Source organism: Mandrillus leucophaeus, unplaced genomic scaffold (assembly GCF_000951045.1).
Source record: "Mandrillus leucophaeus isolate KB7577 unplaced genomic scaffold, Mleu.le_1.0 Scaffold18, whole genome shotgun sequence".
Classification (NCBI taxonomy): domain Eukaryota; kingdom Metazoa; phylum Chordata; class Mammalia; order Primates; family Cercopithecidae; genus Mandrillus; species Mandrillus leucophaeus.
Window position 1 is genome coordinate 6634250 of NW_012101809.1, and position 18279 is coordinate 6652528.

An 18279-nucleotide genomic window follows, 5' to 3' on the forward strand; every position below is an offset into this window, starting at 1 on the left:
AAGAATATACATTATGCCATATACTCCAAGCCAGTTTGGATATTATCAGAGTCAGGTTATTATTGAGGAAACTGAGGTTAGGTAACTTTCTCAAGATGATACAATATTAACAGAGAACTGTTGAGATTTGAACCTGGCCTCTCTGATGCCAAAGATTTTTCGTTACAATATTTCTGTCCCCTTGACTGGAAGATGATAAACCTTCTGTGGGAGTAATATTTGCCCAAGGACCTTTGGGGCTATATGCTTTGGAAAATATCTCTAACAAAGGAATCATAAAACCACTTAATTGAATGCATAAAACAATTCAGAAAGAACAAAACAAACAGTGGGATCATGGCAGCATGGCAGTGCAGTGGGGGAGGGAGCTTCTCATGACCAAAAGGAACAATGCTGTGATTAACAATGACATGGAGAAGGGATAGGGGGGTCGGGGAGAGAGAGAGAGAGAGAGAGAGAGAGAGAAAGAGAGAGATGACTGTCCCAAGGTCAGGAGACAGACCACAAAAAAAGTTCCCAGCGCTTAAAAGATGGACATCAAAAATGAAACTTCCTTCTATATGCAGACCTAGCCTTGCCCCCTATTTTCACCTCAATTCAACAATAAGACACTAAATCAGGAGAAAAGATAATACAAGTATTTTATACAGAGGCCCAGATGCCCCTTTTTATGCTATAGTGTACAAATACCAATGACTTATTTATGATTAAAGTTATTATATTTATTCTTTCCTAACTTTCTTTACTAACTCTGTCGGTATTTGTCCCTCTGTCCTTTCTTTAGATTATGCTTCTCAGTGATCCTGAAATAGAGAGCAGCATACTGATCAGCTCCGATGAAGGGGCCACCTATCAGAAGTATCGGCTCACCTTCTATATCCAGAGCCTGCTCTTTCATCCCAAGCAAGAGGACTGGGTGCTGGCCTACAGTTTGGATCAAAAGGTGAATAAATACTATTTTCATTCACATCTTGTCATCCAGGTACCACCATGTGAAAATCACTGGTTTTCTTAGTCCAGATTTTAGAGGGAATTCAGTGACGTTTCATCATTCCAACCCAAATCATTTCATCATTGATTTTGCCTGCAACAACTAACTTTTCTTTCTGCTCTTAAGTATCAAAATAGGTAGACAGGTATATTTCACTTATTGACAATGCTATTATTTCCTTTTCTTTCTTTCCTTTTTTTTATTTTTTATTTTATTTTTGAGACAGAGTCTCGCTCTGTCATCAGGCTGGAGTGCAGTGGCGCGATCTCGACTCACTGCAACCTCCGCCTCCCGGGTTCAAGCGATTCTCCTGCCTCAGTCCCCTGAGTGGCTCGGATTACAGGTGCCCACCACCACGCCCAGCTAATTCTTGTATTTTTAGTAGAGACGAGGTTTCACCAACTTGACCAGGATGGTCTTGATCTCTTGACCTCGTCATCTGCCCACTTTGGCCTCCCAAAGTGCTGGGATTACAGGTGTGAGTCACCATATTTCACATTTTAAAAATGACTTTCTTTATAATTTTACTCATTTGACCTTATTCAAAACAACCCTGTTAAAGAGGTAGGATATACATAATATTTTACAGTGACATAGTAAACCAAGGTGCAGAAAGGCTAAGGTGCTTATTCAAACCCTCCAAGCTAGAAGCTGAGGAGCCAGGACTTAAGTGCATGTTATCAGATTCCACGTCTAGGCTTATTCTATCATACCATGCCACCTTGATTTGGTGAAATTGGAATATACCCTTGCTCTTAGTTGAGTAATAGAAGGGAAGCTTCAAACGAAGTTCATTTTGTTATTTTCTAAAAGTACATTAAAAGTCTAGTGACCCCAATAAGACCTCCTTCTTGAGCTCCAAATACGTATATCCAGCTGCATACATAACATTGTCTGTCTCTTGTATGCCTCAAAACCTCTCAACTCAATGTATTCTAGAAATGAACTGGGGATCTCTCCCCAGCATAGCTGGCTCTCTTCCAGTATTCCCTCTCTCTAGCCATTTAATTACAAAATTAGAAACCGAGGGAGTATCTTTAATATTTCCTTGTTCTAAACCCACTATCTGTGATCAATCATGGGATCTAATACCTTTTTATTCCACCCACTTCTTTCTGTTACCACTTCTAAATATCTTTTGATTCCATCCTCTTCTTTCTGTTACCACCACCACTCAAATGTAAGTTTCATTTGTCATCTGAATGATTGCTAGAGTCTCTCCAGTATGTTAATACTACAACCTGAAAAAATATTTCCCAAATATAATGATTGTATGCCTTTGCTTAAACCCCTCTCACATTTCCTCTTTGTTCACAAACTAAAGACCACAGTCCCCAATAGATATTACCAGCCCCTGCCTGGTTTGGTCCCTCCTTCTCTCTCTTGGCTCACTGTTATCACTTTCCCCTTGAATCTTTCAGTTGCTTGCCCTACCTGTCCCCCTTGCTCCCTTTCCTGTGCCTGGAATTCTCTTCTTTAATGTAAGCCTCGTCATCGTCAGATCTCAGATCCAGCATCACTTCCTCAGGACACCTTCCCTAACTCCCTGACAAAATCAAATCCCTTTTGATGTTCTTTTACATAGCACTATGTACCCCTCATTCAGAACACTTGTCACAGATGAGATTTTGTGTTGATTTTTGGGGTCATCTGCATTCCTCACTAGATTACAAGCTCTATCTTGTAATCAGTCCTCAGTGTCTATCTGTTAGATGAATGAATTAGTGGATGAACGCTGAAATTCTGCAGCTCTCTATATTTGATCAACTTATACTTAAGAAAAGGGATTTTAGATGATTTCCTCTTTGTATTTCCTGACATCTCCGTAATCTTACTACAGTGCTTGATGCCAAACTATTATGCAATAATGTTGTGGAATCAATCAGTAAAAGGAAACAGATAATTCTGAGCACTGTCTCTCATAGGGATATCCACAGAACAACTTCGGTTGAAGTAACTTCTTCATTCTGCTCTCTTAAATACTGAAACAGTTGCTCCTCAGTGTATATTTGAATATGTGATTGTGAATTTGTGTGTGTGTGTGCGCTTGCGTTCATGTGATGTCAGCACCTTTAAACAGTAATTTCAACGTAACCTTTCTATGTCTCGTTAACCAAGCCTCATGGTGGGCGCCAGGTGCTTGATGCAATCCCCTAAGGACACCCACATGACATTTGCAGAGGAAAAGCCACTGCAAATACATTTCTTTCATGGCATCAAGTGGATATTGTATGAAAGACTTAGCCAAATGTCAGATAGTCTGTGACTTTAGAGGCTTAGTGTAGTCAGAAATTTTGAAATGGTGTTGAAAAAAGTAAATTATTCAGATGTCATTAAATGGTTGGATGGTAATTTATTTATAAGAAGCTCAGAACTCTTAAAGCTTATTTTTATTTGTACAGAGACAAGCTAGGTTAGAGGCAACAGACTCCTCATACCAAGAGGTTGATAAACCAAATGCAATATGTCTCCTGTGTATCTAAGAGTATCCTTTTCCTCCCTCTCCACAGCACTGAGAACATCTGGGGCGTTGCTCATGAAGTACCCTTGTGGATATAATGCATTCAAAATACTTTCAGACTTGGTGGCTGCTCTTTCTCTTAGTAAAAATATTTGAAAATGTGGCAGTGGGTGTTGATGGATTTTTCTAATCACACTGCACATTTCTAGATATATTATTCCTTAGGTACTCTTTCTTGTTGACATCTTTTGCGTAAAGTAGCTGAATGTTCTTGAGGCCCATAAAGTTTCTAACCAGTGCCTGGCCATTCTTCTTTTAAATAAATGATGTGTGAAAGCAGATGATACCCCTGGCAACACTTGCAGAGATGGCATAAAACACCTAGCCCCAGTCATCCAGGTTGCAGAAGAGTTTTTCTTTATTTTGGAGGTAATTTAGCAGTTTAGAGTCAAGGAGAGTGATGCTGTGCAGCAGCAAATGAAAATGCAAGTGTAGTTGAGATTGATATACAAATGTGTAATTTCAGACTAGAGCCTTCTCTGATGTGCATGCTTGAAGGCAGCTGTTTCCTTCTAGAGAAAATGAAAAGTGCTAGTATTAAGGTAACTGCAGCATCAAAGGGAGATGTTTGTGGTGAGGAGTGAATCGAAGTTTCCATTATTGTGCCTTTGATGAAATGCACTAGCAATTTCTTTAGAGTTGGTAAGGCTATCTCCTTATGTTGTATGTATTACAAAAGACCTAATTGAATGATATTTTAAAGGGACAATATCCAATTGCTTTACTTTCCCAAATGCTACCCCAAAGCTACAGGAGACTTGCCAGTAGATCTTACTGGGTAAAGGCACTGCTGGAGAATTAAGGAAATACCTTCTGGATAAAACAAAATTGCATCTAGAAATCGAGAGAAGCGCCTCACGCTCTGCTAGTGATATGTGGGTGCTGGGCTGTGAGTTAACTGGGAAACATGTCTACCTGATACTGGCCAAGGCCTGGGTGTGGGGAAGATCATCTGAGCCCTCCAAAGCCGCCAAGGGGTGAGGGGCAAATGTACCTTCCATTTGACCCTGCTGGAGGGTCATACCTCTGCAATCCTGATGCACCCCAGTCTACTAAAGTCCTTTCTGATTTCTGATCAGCTTAATTTGGGCATTTGATTAGCTCCTTCTATTGTGACCATCTTATGAGCTTCCCCATTCCCCCTACGTCCCATGCCAGCTCCTTCTCTGTCCTATATATTCTCCTGCCATCTTGCATTTTAATTTAAAAGGACTCAATAAAGACAAGAGATTCATTCTTGGCTATCTTTGAAGATATTTTATAAGAATTTTTGAAGTTTAAAAAAGCAGTGGAAGTAATAGGTTATGGTTGACCAAACTGGAAATGACAAAAGAAAAGCTACTCCCCTCCCTCCATCTTAGAGCCAAAGCTCTGTAACTTCTTTTGAAGGCTGTGTCTTTGTCAGTTATTTAAGCGGTAGGATTCTCTTTTGTTTCCATCAGGCTATTTCCTCACTGATGACTGAAACAGCTTACATTGTGATGTGTTTAGATTAGCTGGAGGGCTCAATAATCTTATTAAAACTGAGACTTTTGGAAAGATTTTAGATAGGTTTTGAAGACAATGCAATCCTAGAAATATAGCTGCTGTTCTCATTGCTGTACAGAGCTGAATGTTTAAACATTCCTCATTTTGACAAGAGACTGTAGCGTTTTTTAAAAAATGGGCACATGCTCATGTATCCACAGATGCATACATCCTGGCACAGGGGACCTTCTGTAGGAGATGGAGAGCTGAAAATAGCTATTTTTTTTTTCTGTGTGAGAGGTATGATTGCAAAGCTCTCTAATACCATTTATATTCTTGGCAAAATGAACCTTTAACAAATACAGCTGGCTTTGGAGATCAGAGATGAACTCAATGGGATTTCAGACTCCATTGTTTTCAGACACTTCTGGGCTACAGTGGTCTAGAATTGCCAGTCATTTTGATGTAAAAAGCACTTTCTGAAACACTGGCACACATAATGAAGGGTTGCTGTTATAGTATTAATAGTTGGGGAGCGGTCATGCAGCTAGGGATTTTTGTTGATCACCTCCTACCCGACAAGTTCAGTAGTAGCTGACAGATTGACAGACTGGCTAAGCAGCTGATGCAGTGTTAGGCGTGGCAGCTGGCAACACCGGACCCGGTACAGAGGAGGTGCTTGTCCCACGCGAGCTTTGCCAATTGGACTGTAACTGGGGCAGGTGCTGGAGTGTATCTGGATTGTGGAGGGCCTGAAAACTCAAAAGGAAATGTAAACTTGACTTCTGGAATGTCAGATCCAAAGAAACTGTGCCTTTGATTTATATTCTCATTTAAAACCCCCAGATTAAAAATGTAATTGTGTTGAGATCCTCCAGGATTAGTAGGTGATGATAACTTTCTCAGTAGCTATTGGCAGAAACAGGCTTCCTGTCTCCTCACCTGGTGGAGATAAAGCTGCCGGGGATTAACTAGGGATGACCATAGCTTTGAAGCTTTTCCTCTGAGGAATAGGAGTGGGACTAAAGGACACTTTTCACTTAAAGAAAAACATTGCATTTTTATTAGGTCCTTTTCCATTCTTATAAAAATCATTTATATATAATTTAAGAGAAAGAAAAATCTCTCTCTCTGCGTACCTACAGCAAGTGGCTACTGCTTTTGCAGGTGTCTCGTCAGTACAATAGAGGTGTGCTATCTCCATCACCATAGAAACACCAGGAGGTGGAGCAACCACCCAATGGGTGTGGCCGATAATCAGAGATACCCTGTGATACTTGAATGTTACCACGGATCTATTTGAGCTGAGTTCTGAATGACAAAACTGGTTTAATGTTAGCTATGAACTTGTATTCAGTGAGAGAAGGGCAGTAAGGATCTCCATTCATGTCAGTATTGCCTACAAAACATTCGTTCAAATGAACAACCTTTAGCAAAACTATAGTTCTAATAGCCTATGTCTTCCCAAGCATGCTTTTGCTTTTCTTTTTTAATATTTTGAGATGGAGTTTCGCTCTGTTGCCCAGGCTGGAGTGCCGTGATGCGATCTCAGGTCACTGCAACCTCCACCTCCTGAGTAGCTGGGATTACAGGCACCCACCACCACACCCGGCTAATTTTTGTATTTTTATATAGAGACGAAGTTTTGCCATGTTAGCCAGGCTGGTCTTTAACTCTTGACCTCAGGTGATCTGCCCTCCTCGGCCTCCCAAAGTGTTGGAATTTACAGGCATGAACCACGCACCACGCCCAGCCCCAAGCATGCTTTTTCTATATGATATCCTAGACTTTCTGGTCTCCTCTTCACCTTCTTGGTTATCATTTTAGTAACCTGATACATTTCTTAGAGGGAAAATCACATTTGCTGAAATAGTTAGTGGAAGATACAGCATGTATATGCTTTAAGAAGGGTACTCAGGCAGGTAATAGTACCTTTCCCAAAGCAATTATGTTCCCCAGAAATTCAGCCGTGGCAGTGTTTTAGTGAAGATAGGTGGCTCCAGCCACAGGTGGTCCAGGAGGTGCAGTAATGTAGCCTCAGCTTTCCCTGTGTTCTTTCATCTGCTTCCTTTGTGGACTGACCTTGTCTTTATGTACATGCTGATTTTTTGTGTTAATAATACTGCCCTAGTGCTGATCACTTTGCTTGAATCCAGATCCTAGATTTATGGTTTTCCAGATGGACTCAGGAATTCTTCTGCTTGTCCCCTCCTTTGCAAGTCCCTATGACCTTAAGCTCTTGTCTGCCTGACCAGGCCAGGCCACTTATGCTCCCTCCATTCTCTGCCTATATCTTGACCACTCACCCTGGTTTGACAGCACCTGGCCTTTTAAACTCAGGGTCATTCTTTCAATTTTAAAAATGGGATTGTAACATACATACCAAAAAGTGTACATCTCATGAGTGTGATGAATTTTCATTAACTGAACATACCCATGAAACCAGCAACCTGATCAAGAAACACCACTGGCATCTGAGAATTACTTGTGTGCTTTTTCAGCCACTACCTTCCACCCTCAGTGGAGCCACTATCCGTCAAGGTCATTTGTTATTTCATGCAGACAGCTAAACTAGGAAAGCAACAGATAGAAAATAAATTTCTCTAAAGAAATGTTAGAAGGTAGCAAGGGAGGTAAACAATAGAGAAGAAGAAATACTTTAAATGTTAATATTAGAGAACTAGACTAAACCAAATATAAGAATTTATTGACATTCAGTAATCCCAGTTAATCTGGAAAATTCAAAAGGACAATTCGAAAAAATGTTCTTTTAAAATTAACAGGTTTCATTTTTAAAAATGTATTACTTTCTGTACGATAATCATAATACCCAGTGTTGGGTGTTATATTTTGAAATACTATTGATCGATGTGCAAATGAATTTTCCTTCCTGGAAAATATCTTGGCAATATATATCGGAAAACATACACATATTCATAACTTGACCCAATGGCTCAGTTGCTCACTTCTGAGACTATACCAATGGAATAATCCTCTGAAGCTCTAGGCATGACAATGCTTATCAAGGTCATTTATAATGGAAAAAACTAGAAAGAAACTCACTGCCTAACATTAAGGGACTTTAAATTATGGTATGTACATTTACTGGGGTATTATGCAACCATTAAAATAGTGACCATGTAGCAACATAGGTATATATTAATACCTATTAAATACATATAGACATATCTTGGAGATATTGTGGTTCAGTTCCAGGCTACCAAAATGAAGCAAATATCACAATAAAGCAAGTCACGTGAACTTTTTGATTTCCCAAAGCATATATAAGTTATTTTTATACTATACTGTAGTCTATTAAGTGTATAATCGCCTTATGTCTAAAAAATGTACATACCTCAACTTAAAAATACCTTATTGCTAAAAAATGCTAATGATAGTCTGAGTCTTAAGCAAGTTATAATCTTTTTGCTGCTGGAGGATCTTACCTTGATATAGGTGACTGCTAAGGGTGGTGGTTGCTGAAGACTGGGGTGGCTGTGGCAATTTCCTAAAATGAGGTAACAATGAAGTTTGCTGCATTGACGACTCACCGTTTCAGGAAAGATTTTTCTGTAACATGCAGTGCTGTTTGACAGTTTTTTACCCATAGTATAACTTCTTTCAAAATTGGAGTCAATCCTCTCCAACCCTGCAACCCTGATAAACCCTGCCTTATCAACTACGTTTATGGAATATTTAAAATTCTTTCTTGTCATTTCAACAATGTTTACAGCATCTTTACTGAGAGTAGATTCCATCTCAAGAAACCACTGTCTTGGCTCATCTGTAAGTAGCAACTCCTTATCTGTTCAAGTTTTATCGTGAGATTGCAGCAATTTAGTCACTTCTTCAGGCTCCACTTATAATTCTACTACTCTTGCTATTTCTACTGTGTCTGCAGTTACTTCCCCCACTGAAGTCCTGAACCTCTCAAAGTCATCCTTGAGAGTTGGAATCAACTTCTTTCAAACTCCTGTTCATTTTGATATTTTGATCTCCTCCTATGAATTTCTTAAAGGCATCTAGAATGATTAATCCTTTCCAGGAGGTTTTCAATTTACTTTGCCCAGATCCATCAGAGAAATCACTGTCTATGGCAGCTATAGCCTTATGAAATGTATTTCTTAAAACAATAAGACTTGAAAGTTGAAAATTCTATTTGATCCATAGTCTGCACAGTGGATATTGTGTTAGCAGGCATGAAAATAACAATCTATTTGTAAATGTCCATCAGAGCTCTTGAATGATCAGGTGCATTGTTAATAAGCAGTAATATTTTGGAAGGAATCTTTTTTTCTTAGTAGTAGGTCTCAACAATGGGCTTGAAATATTCAGGAAACCGTACTGTAAACAGATGTGCTATCATGCAGGCTTCGCTGGTCCATTTATAGAGCACAGGCAGAGGAAATTTAGCATAATTTTTAAGGACCCTAGGATTTTTCAAATCATAAGTGAGCATGGACTTCAACTTAAAGTCATCAGCAGCATTAGCTTGGCTGAGTCTTCCTGTCCTTTGAAGCTTTGAAGCCAGGCATTGACTTCTCCTCTCTGGCTGTGAAAGTCCTAGATGACACTGTCTTCCAATAGAAAGCTGCTCATTGAAAATCTTGTTTAGTGTATCTGCCATCATCCATGATCTTAGCTAGATCTTCTGGATAACTTGCTGCAACTTCTAAATCAGCACTTGCTGCTTCACCTTTCACTTGTATGTTGTGGAGATGGCTTATTTCCTTCAACCTCATGAACCAGCTTCTGCTACTTCAAACATTTCTTCTGTATCTTCTTCACCTCTCTCAGCCTTCATAGAATTGAAGAGAGGGCTTTGTTCCAGATTAGGCTTTGGCTTAATGGGATGTTGTGGCTGGTTTGATCTTGTATCTAGGCCACTAAAACTTTCTTTATATCAGCAGTAAGGCTGTTTAGTTTTCTTATCATTTGTGTGTTCACTGGAGTAGGACTTTAAATTTCCTTCAAAAACTTTTCCTTTGCATTCACAATGTGGCTTTTTGGCACAAGAGACTTCACTCTCAGCCTCCTGGCTTTCAACATGCCTTCCTTACTGAGCTTAATCATTCCTAGCTTTTGATTTAAAGTGAGAAACATGCAACTGTTTCACATGAACACTTAGAAGCCATTGTAGGCTTATAAATTAGCCTGATTTGAATGTTGTTGTGTCTTAGGGAATAGGGGTGCCTGAAGACAGGGAGAGAGATAGGAGAATTGTCAGTAGATGGAGCAGTCAGAACACACACATTTATGGATTAAGTGAACCATTTCTATAGGTGTAATTTGTGGTGCACCAAAACAATTACAATGATAACATCAAAGAACACTGATCACAGATCATCATAACAGATATAATAATAATGAAAAAGTTTAAAATATTGTGAGAATTCCAAAAATGTGATGTAGAAACACAAAGTAGGCACATACTCTTGGAAAAATGGTGCTGATAGACTTGCTTGATGTAGTTGCCACAAACTTTCAATTTGTAAAAAACCCAGTATCTGTGAAGTACAATGAAATGAAGTATGCCTGTACGCATTACATATTACATATGTAAATATATACAACTGCATACATAATATATATTAAGACATACTTTTAAATACAAGTATGCAAAAAATAAAGTAAGATAAAGAAAGGAAGGTACGAAGGACGGAATGAAAGAAGGGAGGAATGAATGTAGGAAGGAAGGAAAAAGGAATGAAGGAGAAAAATTATTTTAAAGAATGGAAGGAAATATTCCCAAATACTAGCTAGGTCTGTTAAGATGATGGAACTATGTTTGTGGGGCTTTTCATTGCTTTCATAATTAAAAATTCTTTAAAGTAATATGCCATAAATAGTTTATGTTTATCCTAGTTATAAGGCAGTGCTCTTAAAAAATGCTTTAGATGTGAATAGGGCTGATTTAGTAAAACTCTTTCAAATCATTATTTAATCCCTTTTCAAGAAGGAGTATGTTGTAGAAGAAAATTTCCCTGAACTAAAGTACACAGCCTGAGATTTCTCTTTTCTTCAGCGTGATTTTTACTGTCGTCCCTTTAGAACTCTGAAATTCTAGGAATATTTTTTTCTCCTAACAGAAAGTGTACTCTTGTTGGATGTAACCTCGATCTACATTATTTACTACTCAGCAACAAATATAGGGTTTATGATTTAGAAGGGACCCACCATAGATAGATGTTAAGGAAGTGATTTATTCTGGTAGTTTTTCAGATGAATTTTCCGGCTCCATCCCAAAATTGAATTAGTATTTGCTTATTTGCCTTGACAGCTGTAATGGAAACAAATGCTTCTGGAGCCGAGGGGTGTAGACAATTCTAATGCATTGAGCTTTGAGCCTAGGAACTCTTAACATGCCCCATGTTACTTTACTCAGAGTTGGATGTATAGCTGCTCCTTGGAAATAGAGATACGTGTCCTGAAGTACCTCCTTCCCATGTGTGGCACTGACAAATACTCTCATATATGTGATTATGTTGAATTTTCATAAGCAGCTGCCAGGTAGATATTATTTCCAAGTTGCAGATGAGCATATGACTCTTGAAGGGCATTCTAACTTGCTCAAGGTCACACAGCCAGTGAGGGGACTGGCCTGTTCTCTATCCTAGACCTGGCTGAGGTACAGCCACCACACCCCACTCTTCCTGGTTGATAGGTGGGCTCTCCCTTGCCTTGAGACAGAACTGCATATGGGTCACTTTTACACTGAACCCCAGCTCCAGAGAGCACAATAGAGTAAGACAACAAAATCAGCCATGTGGAAACCAAACCTTCAAATGAGTCCAGTGGTTCTTATGGCATATTTCTCAGCCGATGGCAGTTTCTGGAGTGGGATTTTGAGGGTAGAAGCCATCAGACTGCTTGCTGATGATAAGACATTGGACTAATTAATTCTGCCTCAAGCAAAAAATAAACAACAACAAGGCAGTTGTGTTTTAAGGGGATTTTGTCCAGTTTTGCTCGCTTTTCCCATTAATTCAAATCTTTGAGTTAATGTATAGATTAAACCAAGGTGTTTGTCATGTAAATAGGTAATACTATGATCTGAAATTTTTAAAGGAAGCTTATGGAGACAACATCTTTAATATGGTAATGAAGAGAGAAGTTGAAATCATTTAACTTCATTTACAAATCATGAATATGTATTATGCTTTAAATGAAAAAAAGGACTAAAACAGATATAGTGTTTGTTCAATTTGCTAAAGAGAAGACAATTTGTCAAGATTTTTTCCCCAAAACTCAAGCAATATGCAAATGTAGGAAAATCAGACCCCTGTGTTAATTCCATGGCATGATGAATATTTTTATAATCCTAATTAGTACCAGTCATTTAGTCTAGCAATTTCCCCCAATCTAGCCAATTTGAAATTAAAATAGATGCCTTGATTACAAAACTCATTAGCAAAGAAGCACCCTTCTCACTAACCAGTTCATTTAAAATGCACAAACTGAATGAAGTGTGGAACACTTGTGTTGTCAATTGGCATAAGTGAAGTAAGTCTTAATTGGAAGCATTGTGAAGTATTTGTATTGCTGCATGTTTCATTGCAGTATAATATATCATTCATTAAATGTAACAAAAGCAACTTTTAAATGATTTAATTAAACGGAGTTTGTGCACTTGGTAATTTTTATAAAGTCGAATGTCACAATTGTTTGCATTTGAAGTACTGATGGGTATTAATGTCAGGAAGACGAAGTCTGACTCTGCATTTATCACTCAGATTATGCAAAGAATGGCAGGTTTAATGTGAGAGGAGAAAATTAATTATAGAACATTGACTTCTTACTTAAAAGTACCCACGTGCATATTGTCCTTGTGAATTTGGGAGTAGGAATTTCAGAACTACCTGATTTATGGCTGGGAATGGAGTGGAAGGGCCTGGCAGAGTACTAGGAGTGGAATATAAGGAGAAAATCACACTGGAATTTTTCTTTTGTAATTTCGTTTTTAATCAAGGGAGGAAGTAGTAGGTGGAGAGAAATGCTATCCTGTGTATTTTCACCTACTCAAAAGAGCAATAGAGATGTGTAGCAATGCAGATTGATGTTCTGTCTAAGCAGAATGTGATGCGAGTGGGATGGGGGAGGAAATTGGCTTCAGACCAGGGAAATGCTGCGGATGGCGACTCCACAGAAGCCCCGAACTGAGGCCAGAGATCGAGGAGATGAAGGATGATTTCCCGTGGAAAAGGAGGCAGAATGGGCTGTAGTAGTGGCAGTTCTGTAGGCATAAAGTATAAGGCAAATATAGAAGCTGAGGTTCCCCTGATGTTTCTTCTCTGTGTAATGCAGATGTCAGCTGTTGCCTCATATTTATGTTATTTCAGCTCACTTCAACAAGGAGGCAAAACTCAGCCATGTCACTGATTTCTGTGAGAAATCCCATGTTAGCAGACACTATTGATGTCTTGCCTATACCCACTAGATATTTCCATTCTAGTGTGCTCCTGCTGACTTCTGACTGCCAATATTTGCATTTCTTTGCCTGAGGGCTTTCTCTGAAGCCTCTGGAGGCTACTCCACTCCTCTGTGCAGGAAGCTATGGAAGTACCTGGGAATTAGGAGCAGCCCTTAGCCAAAGATAGCAAAATTTGGTGTATAGATACCTCAGCTCTCTCACTCTCATGTGTGGTAACTCTGAGACATGTGTCTAATACTTTTAATCTAGAATTTCCCAATGGAATGACACTCTAGTTGCCTACAAAGTTAGCTGACTTCATAACACTACATATAGACTGCCTTCTCTTACTTGGATAATTCTCTACGTTAATACCAATGGGTTTTAATTTTTCATCTCCAAAATAAACTACTTACACTCTAGTCCTTGTCTTGGGGCCTACTCCTGGGGAGACTCTAACCAGTTGTGCCAAATACTTTGTGATTTTGGTGGTGGTAGTGGAAGATTTGTGAGGTCAAGGATGGGAATCACAAAACCTAGGTTTCCACCCAGAAATTACCCTTTGACATTTCTATGTTCCTAATCTCTCCTGAACCCCTCCCACTCCCCAGGCTGTCCACCTGGGACACCTGTGAATATGTTACTCTAGGGAAAAAGGGACTTGATAGATGTGATTAAATTAAAGATCCTGAGATGGAGAGATTATCCCAGATTATCTTGAGGGACCCAATATAGTCATAAGGGTTCTTTGAAGAGGGAGGCAGGAGGGTTAGAGTCACAGAAAGATGTTACATGGAAGCAGAGGTTGCTCCAAGCTCTTTGAAGATGAGGATTGGCTGGAAAAGGCAAGGAAATGGTTTTTCCTCTGGAGCCTCCAGAACGAATGCAGTCTGGCTTGCTTGATTTTAATCTCATAAGCCTCATTTCGGACTTCTCACTTCCAGAGCTATTCTAGAATAAATCTGTGTTTTCTTAACCACTAAGTTAGTGGAAATTTGTTACAGCAACAATAGGAAATTAATACACTTACCAGCCCTTCCCTTGGCTTCACTGGACTCCTGTCCCAGAGCAAGCAAAATCAACTGCTTGTCTCCACCAGCTTCTTGAAAGCCCAGGCATCCACATACCCAGATACGGCATATCCAGAACATACTTTTGACTCCTGTTTCCATTGATCCCTGTGGTCCTGAAATAAGAAGAGTTTCTCCTTGGAGGTGGAAAAAAAAAAGTTCTCTATATTGTTTACATACTGTAGCAGTTTGTTTGGGGTGCTATAGCAAAGTACCACAGACTGAGTGGCTTAAACAATAGAAATGTATGGCCTCATGGTTCTGGAGGCTAGAGGTCTGAGATCAAGGTGTTGGCAGGGTTGATTTCTTCTGAAGCCTCTGTCTTTGGCTTGAGCATGGCCAGCTTCTCCCTGCATCTTCATGTGCTCTTTCCTCTATCTTTGTCTTTCTATGTCCTGATTTCCTCTTCTGGTTTTTTTTTTTTTTTTTTTTTTAATCTGGAGACAGAGCCTCACTCTGTTGCCCAGGCTTGAGTGCAGCGGTGCGATCTCGGCTCACTGCAACCTCCACCTCCTGGGTTCAAGCAATTCTTCTGCCTCAGCCTCCTGAGTGGCTGAGACTACAGACTAATTTTGTATTTTTAGTAGAGATGGGGTTTCACCATATTGGCCAGGCTGGTCTCGAACTCCTGACCTTGTGATCTGCCCACCTTAACTCATTTACCTCTTTAAAGACCCAGTCTCCAAATATAGTAACATTGTGAGGTACTGGGGGTTAGGACATCAACCTGTGGATTTACAGGGAGGCACGTCAGCTCATAAGACATATGCATGTCAAGGTTGCTGAGTAATGAAAGTCTTACTGCCCTTTGTGTCCCTGCTGCCCTGTGTGAGGGGACAGTAGAAGTCTTTTCCTGCTGTGTAGCATGAGATGTTCCTGAGACACATGGAATGGAACCAACTACCACGAAAATTGACAGTAGAGTGTTGGGGAGGGAGCAGGGGGTGGGGCTTATTCCTGACATGGAAACCAGATCCATGTGAGAGGCCCTGAGCGTGGTCAGGAAGTTTCCAAGCTGGTCTTTGGCCTTGACCCTGGACAAGTTTAGGAAATCATGGAGGACAGAAGAAAAAAGATGGTGCCCAGACCATGAAGGCCACTGGGAAGAACGTTGAGGGGTCAGAGTGTAAAAGAAGTCTCAGATGGAAGCTTGTATTTTAAAACCATGGCTATTTGCTTGTATGAACTAGATGTGTTTTGTTTCAGTTTTGGCATTTTGTTTTTGTTCTCTCTTTGCATTTGAAAATGTCACCAGATCTCAGATGGGCCAGAAGTTACAGAAAGTTTGGTTGACCCGAATGTGTTGCAGATCTTCCTAAAGTTTATCATTGGCTTCCCCTCAGCTTGGAGGATAAAGTGAAAGCCTTTAGCTCAGCACATGAAGTCTTTTAACGTGCATCCTAACTTCCTACCTCCTGTTTTTAAGCACTCCATTCACTCATGCAACAGGGAATGTTTCTTCCTATTTCAAGCCAAAATGCCCTGGCACATGTGCTTTCTTCTTGGAGTCCTTTTCTTCCCCCTCTTCATCTAGCTAGTCCTGAGTCCTGCTCATCTTTCAAAACTCAAAGAAAACAGAACTTTCTGGAGAAAGCTCAGCCTAGACAGACTTTACCTATGAAACCCTAACTAATCTAGGTTTTTAAGAAAAGTCTAGAAAGAAGCGATTTTCTTAAAACCTTTTTTATTTAATGGTTTTACATATATTAGATATGTTTGTTTGTTTGTTTTCCCTCAATGTTTAGGACATTCAAAGACATGGGTGAGAGTTAAAGAGAACCTGTATAAAGTTTTTTATTGTGGGGTTGAGAAGAAAGGGAAAAAATATCAAGTGATTTGAAAATAGAATCAGAATTTGTGACTGTCTAGAAGTCACAGGGGAGCGGGTGCCTGATAACACTGACCATGACAAGAATCAAAGGACATCATAGATCTGATGGTCTGATTGCCTACAAAAATATCTAAGGCCAATGGCTGTGCCTGCTCATGGCACACTTCTTTCCTGACAAAGGAGATGCTTGTTTCCCAAATGCACTTAGTGGAAGAGGGGAGCGTCTGGTCGGCCCTGTTGCCAAGGTGCACTGTAGAGGGGATAATGACCTTCCTTTGTGGTTGCTCTTCCCTGTAGTTGCTTTTCTGATATTTTTTCCCCATACCTCCCTTGGCTGCTCTCAGTGCTGGAGGCAGGATCTACCAGTAGCTGTCTGAGTAAGTTACTGAAACAGGCTTTTTAAAATGGAGACTTTTTAATTTGAAGTGTTTGGTAGAGATACCAGGGTTGTAATCTAGAAGCTTTATAATAGGCAGCTAGGGAATGAATGAGGGGAAAAAAAGATATGTTAACTTTTATTTCTTCAAATATGATCATGTCAATATTGGGCATGAATGTTTTCATAACTGAAATGCTGAAAGGTGGCTGGGAAATCCAGTCTCCCTTGAGTCTATCTCAGGCATAGATGGTCTCTTGAACTTTCTAGCCCAGCGATTTCAGTCCCTGAAGGGATCTTTAAGATTTCATTTGTAGATCATTACTCTTGATATAATCTACCTACTCTTAGGTTTACACAATGTCTTTCCCTTTTTTTGATGCTGAAAATGCCAGTTTAATAATCAGGTTAAAAGCTCATTTAATCTCCATTACAGGTATCACGACTTAATCATTAAAGATACTGAAAAATATGCCCCAACATTTGTCTTTTTTCCTCCAAAGTAGCTTACTACTCAATAGCGGAGTCTAACAAATTCTAACAAATATCCGTTTGTAAATCTCAAATTTTCTCATAGTGAATACTGGTAAAAAGGAAAATGAAGAAAAGAAGCAGAGACAGCAAAAACCATCTGTTCCCTTCTGGCACATGTCATTGAGAGTATCAGTACCCTACTCTCTATACCCAGATACCAAGTGAAGTGCATGATATTCAACAAATACTTATTAAGCACTTACCATGTACCAAGACCTAGAGATGCAATAATGGATTTTGTTACCATCTTTGCTATCATAAAGAGAGAACTGCTGATCAAATAAGTAACTGATGGCAATTGCAATAAATGCTGTGAAATAGAAGTACAGATGGTTAGAGTGTATATTAGGGAGGAGGTCTGACCTATCTTCAAAAATGTTTGATATGATTTCTGTATTGAAGAGTTAAGGTGTTCACTGAGAGTGAAATCTTTTTAGATCCTCATAAGCATTATTTAACATAAAACTAGGGTCACTCTATGAGTTGCCTTCAGATTTTTTAAACAACTTTATGAGGTATAATTGACATTCAGTAACTACACACATTAAAATATATAAACTTGATACAATTTTGATATGAATACACCCATGCAGTCATCACTACAGCCAAGAATATGAGCAAATCCATCACCTTCAAAAGTTTCCTTGTGCTCCTTTTGTAATTCTTTTCTTCCACCCTTTTTCATCCCCTCACTGTATTCACAATTGGTGATACTCTTTATATCACTAGAGATTAGTTCGCATTCTCTAGAATTTCTTATAAATGGAATCTTAAAGTATGAACCCTTTTTTGCATGGCCTGTTTCTCTTATAATTATTTTGTGATTCATCTATGTTGTATGTTTCAACAGTTTCCTCTTTCATTGTTTCCCTGATAATATTTTATTATGTGGACATAGCACAATTAGTTTATCCATCCACATGTTAACAGGCATTTGGATTGAACCTAGGAAAATAAAGTTGCAATGAGAATTCATGTATGAATGTGTTTATGAACATTTCTCTTGGGCAAATAGTAGTGGAATGGCTGGATCATATGATAGAGGTAGTTTCAAATTTTTAAGAAAATATCAAACTATT

The 18279-nt window shown here is 39.3% G+C and overlaps 1 protein-coding gene across 1 annotated transcript in view; it reads left to right on the forward strand.

The window, feature by feature from the left end:
• SORCS3 (sortilin-related VPS10 domain containing receptor 3) overlaps positions 1 to 18279 on the forward strand; it is a 618532-nt gene that overhangs the window by 313748 nt on the left and 286505 nt on the right. Inside the window, exon 4 of the mRNA XM_011977522.1 lies at positions 785 to 943. Coding sequence (XP_011832912.1) covers positions 788 to 943 — 156 coding nt within the window. The 5' untranslated portion in view covers positions 785 to 787. The remainder of the gene's footprint in view (positions 1 to 784; positions 944 to 18279) is intronic.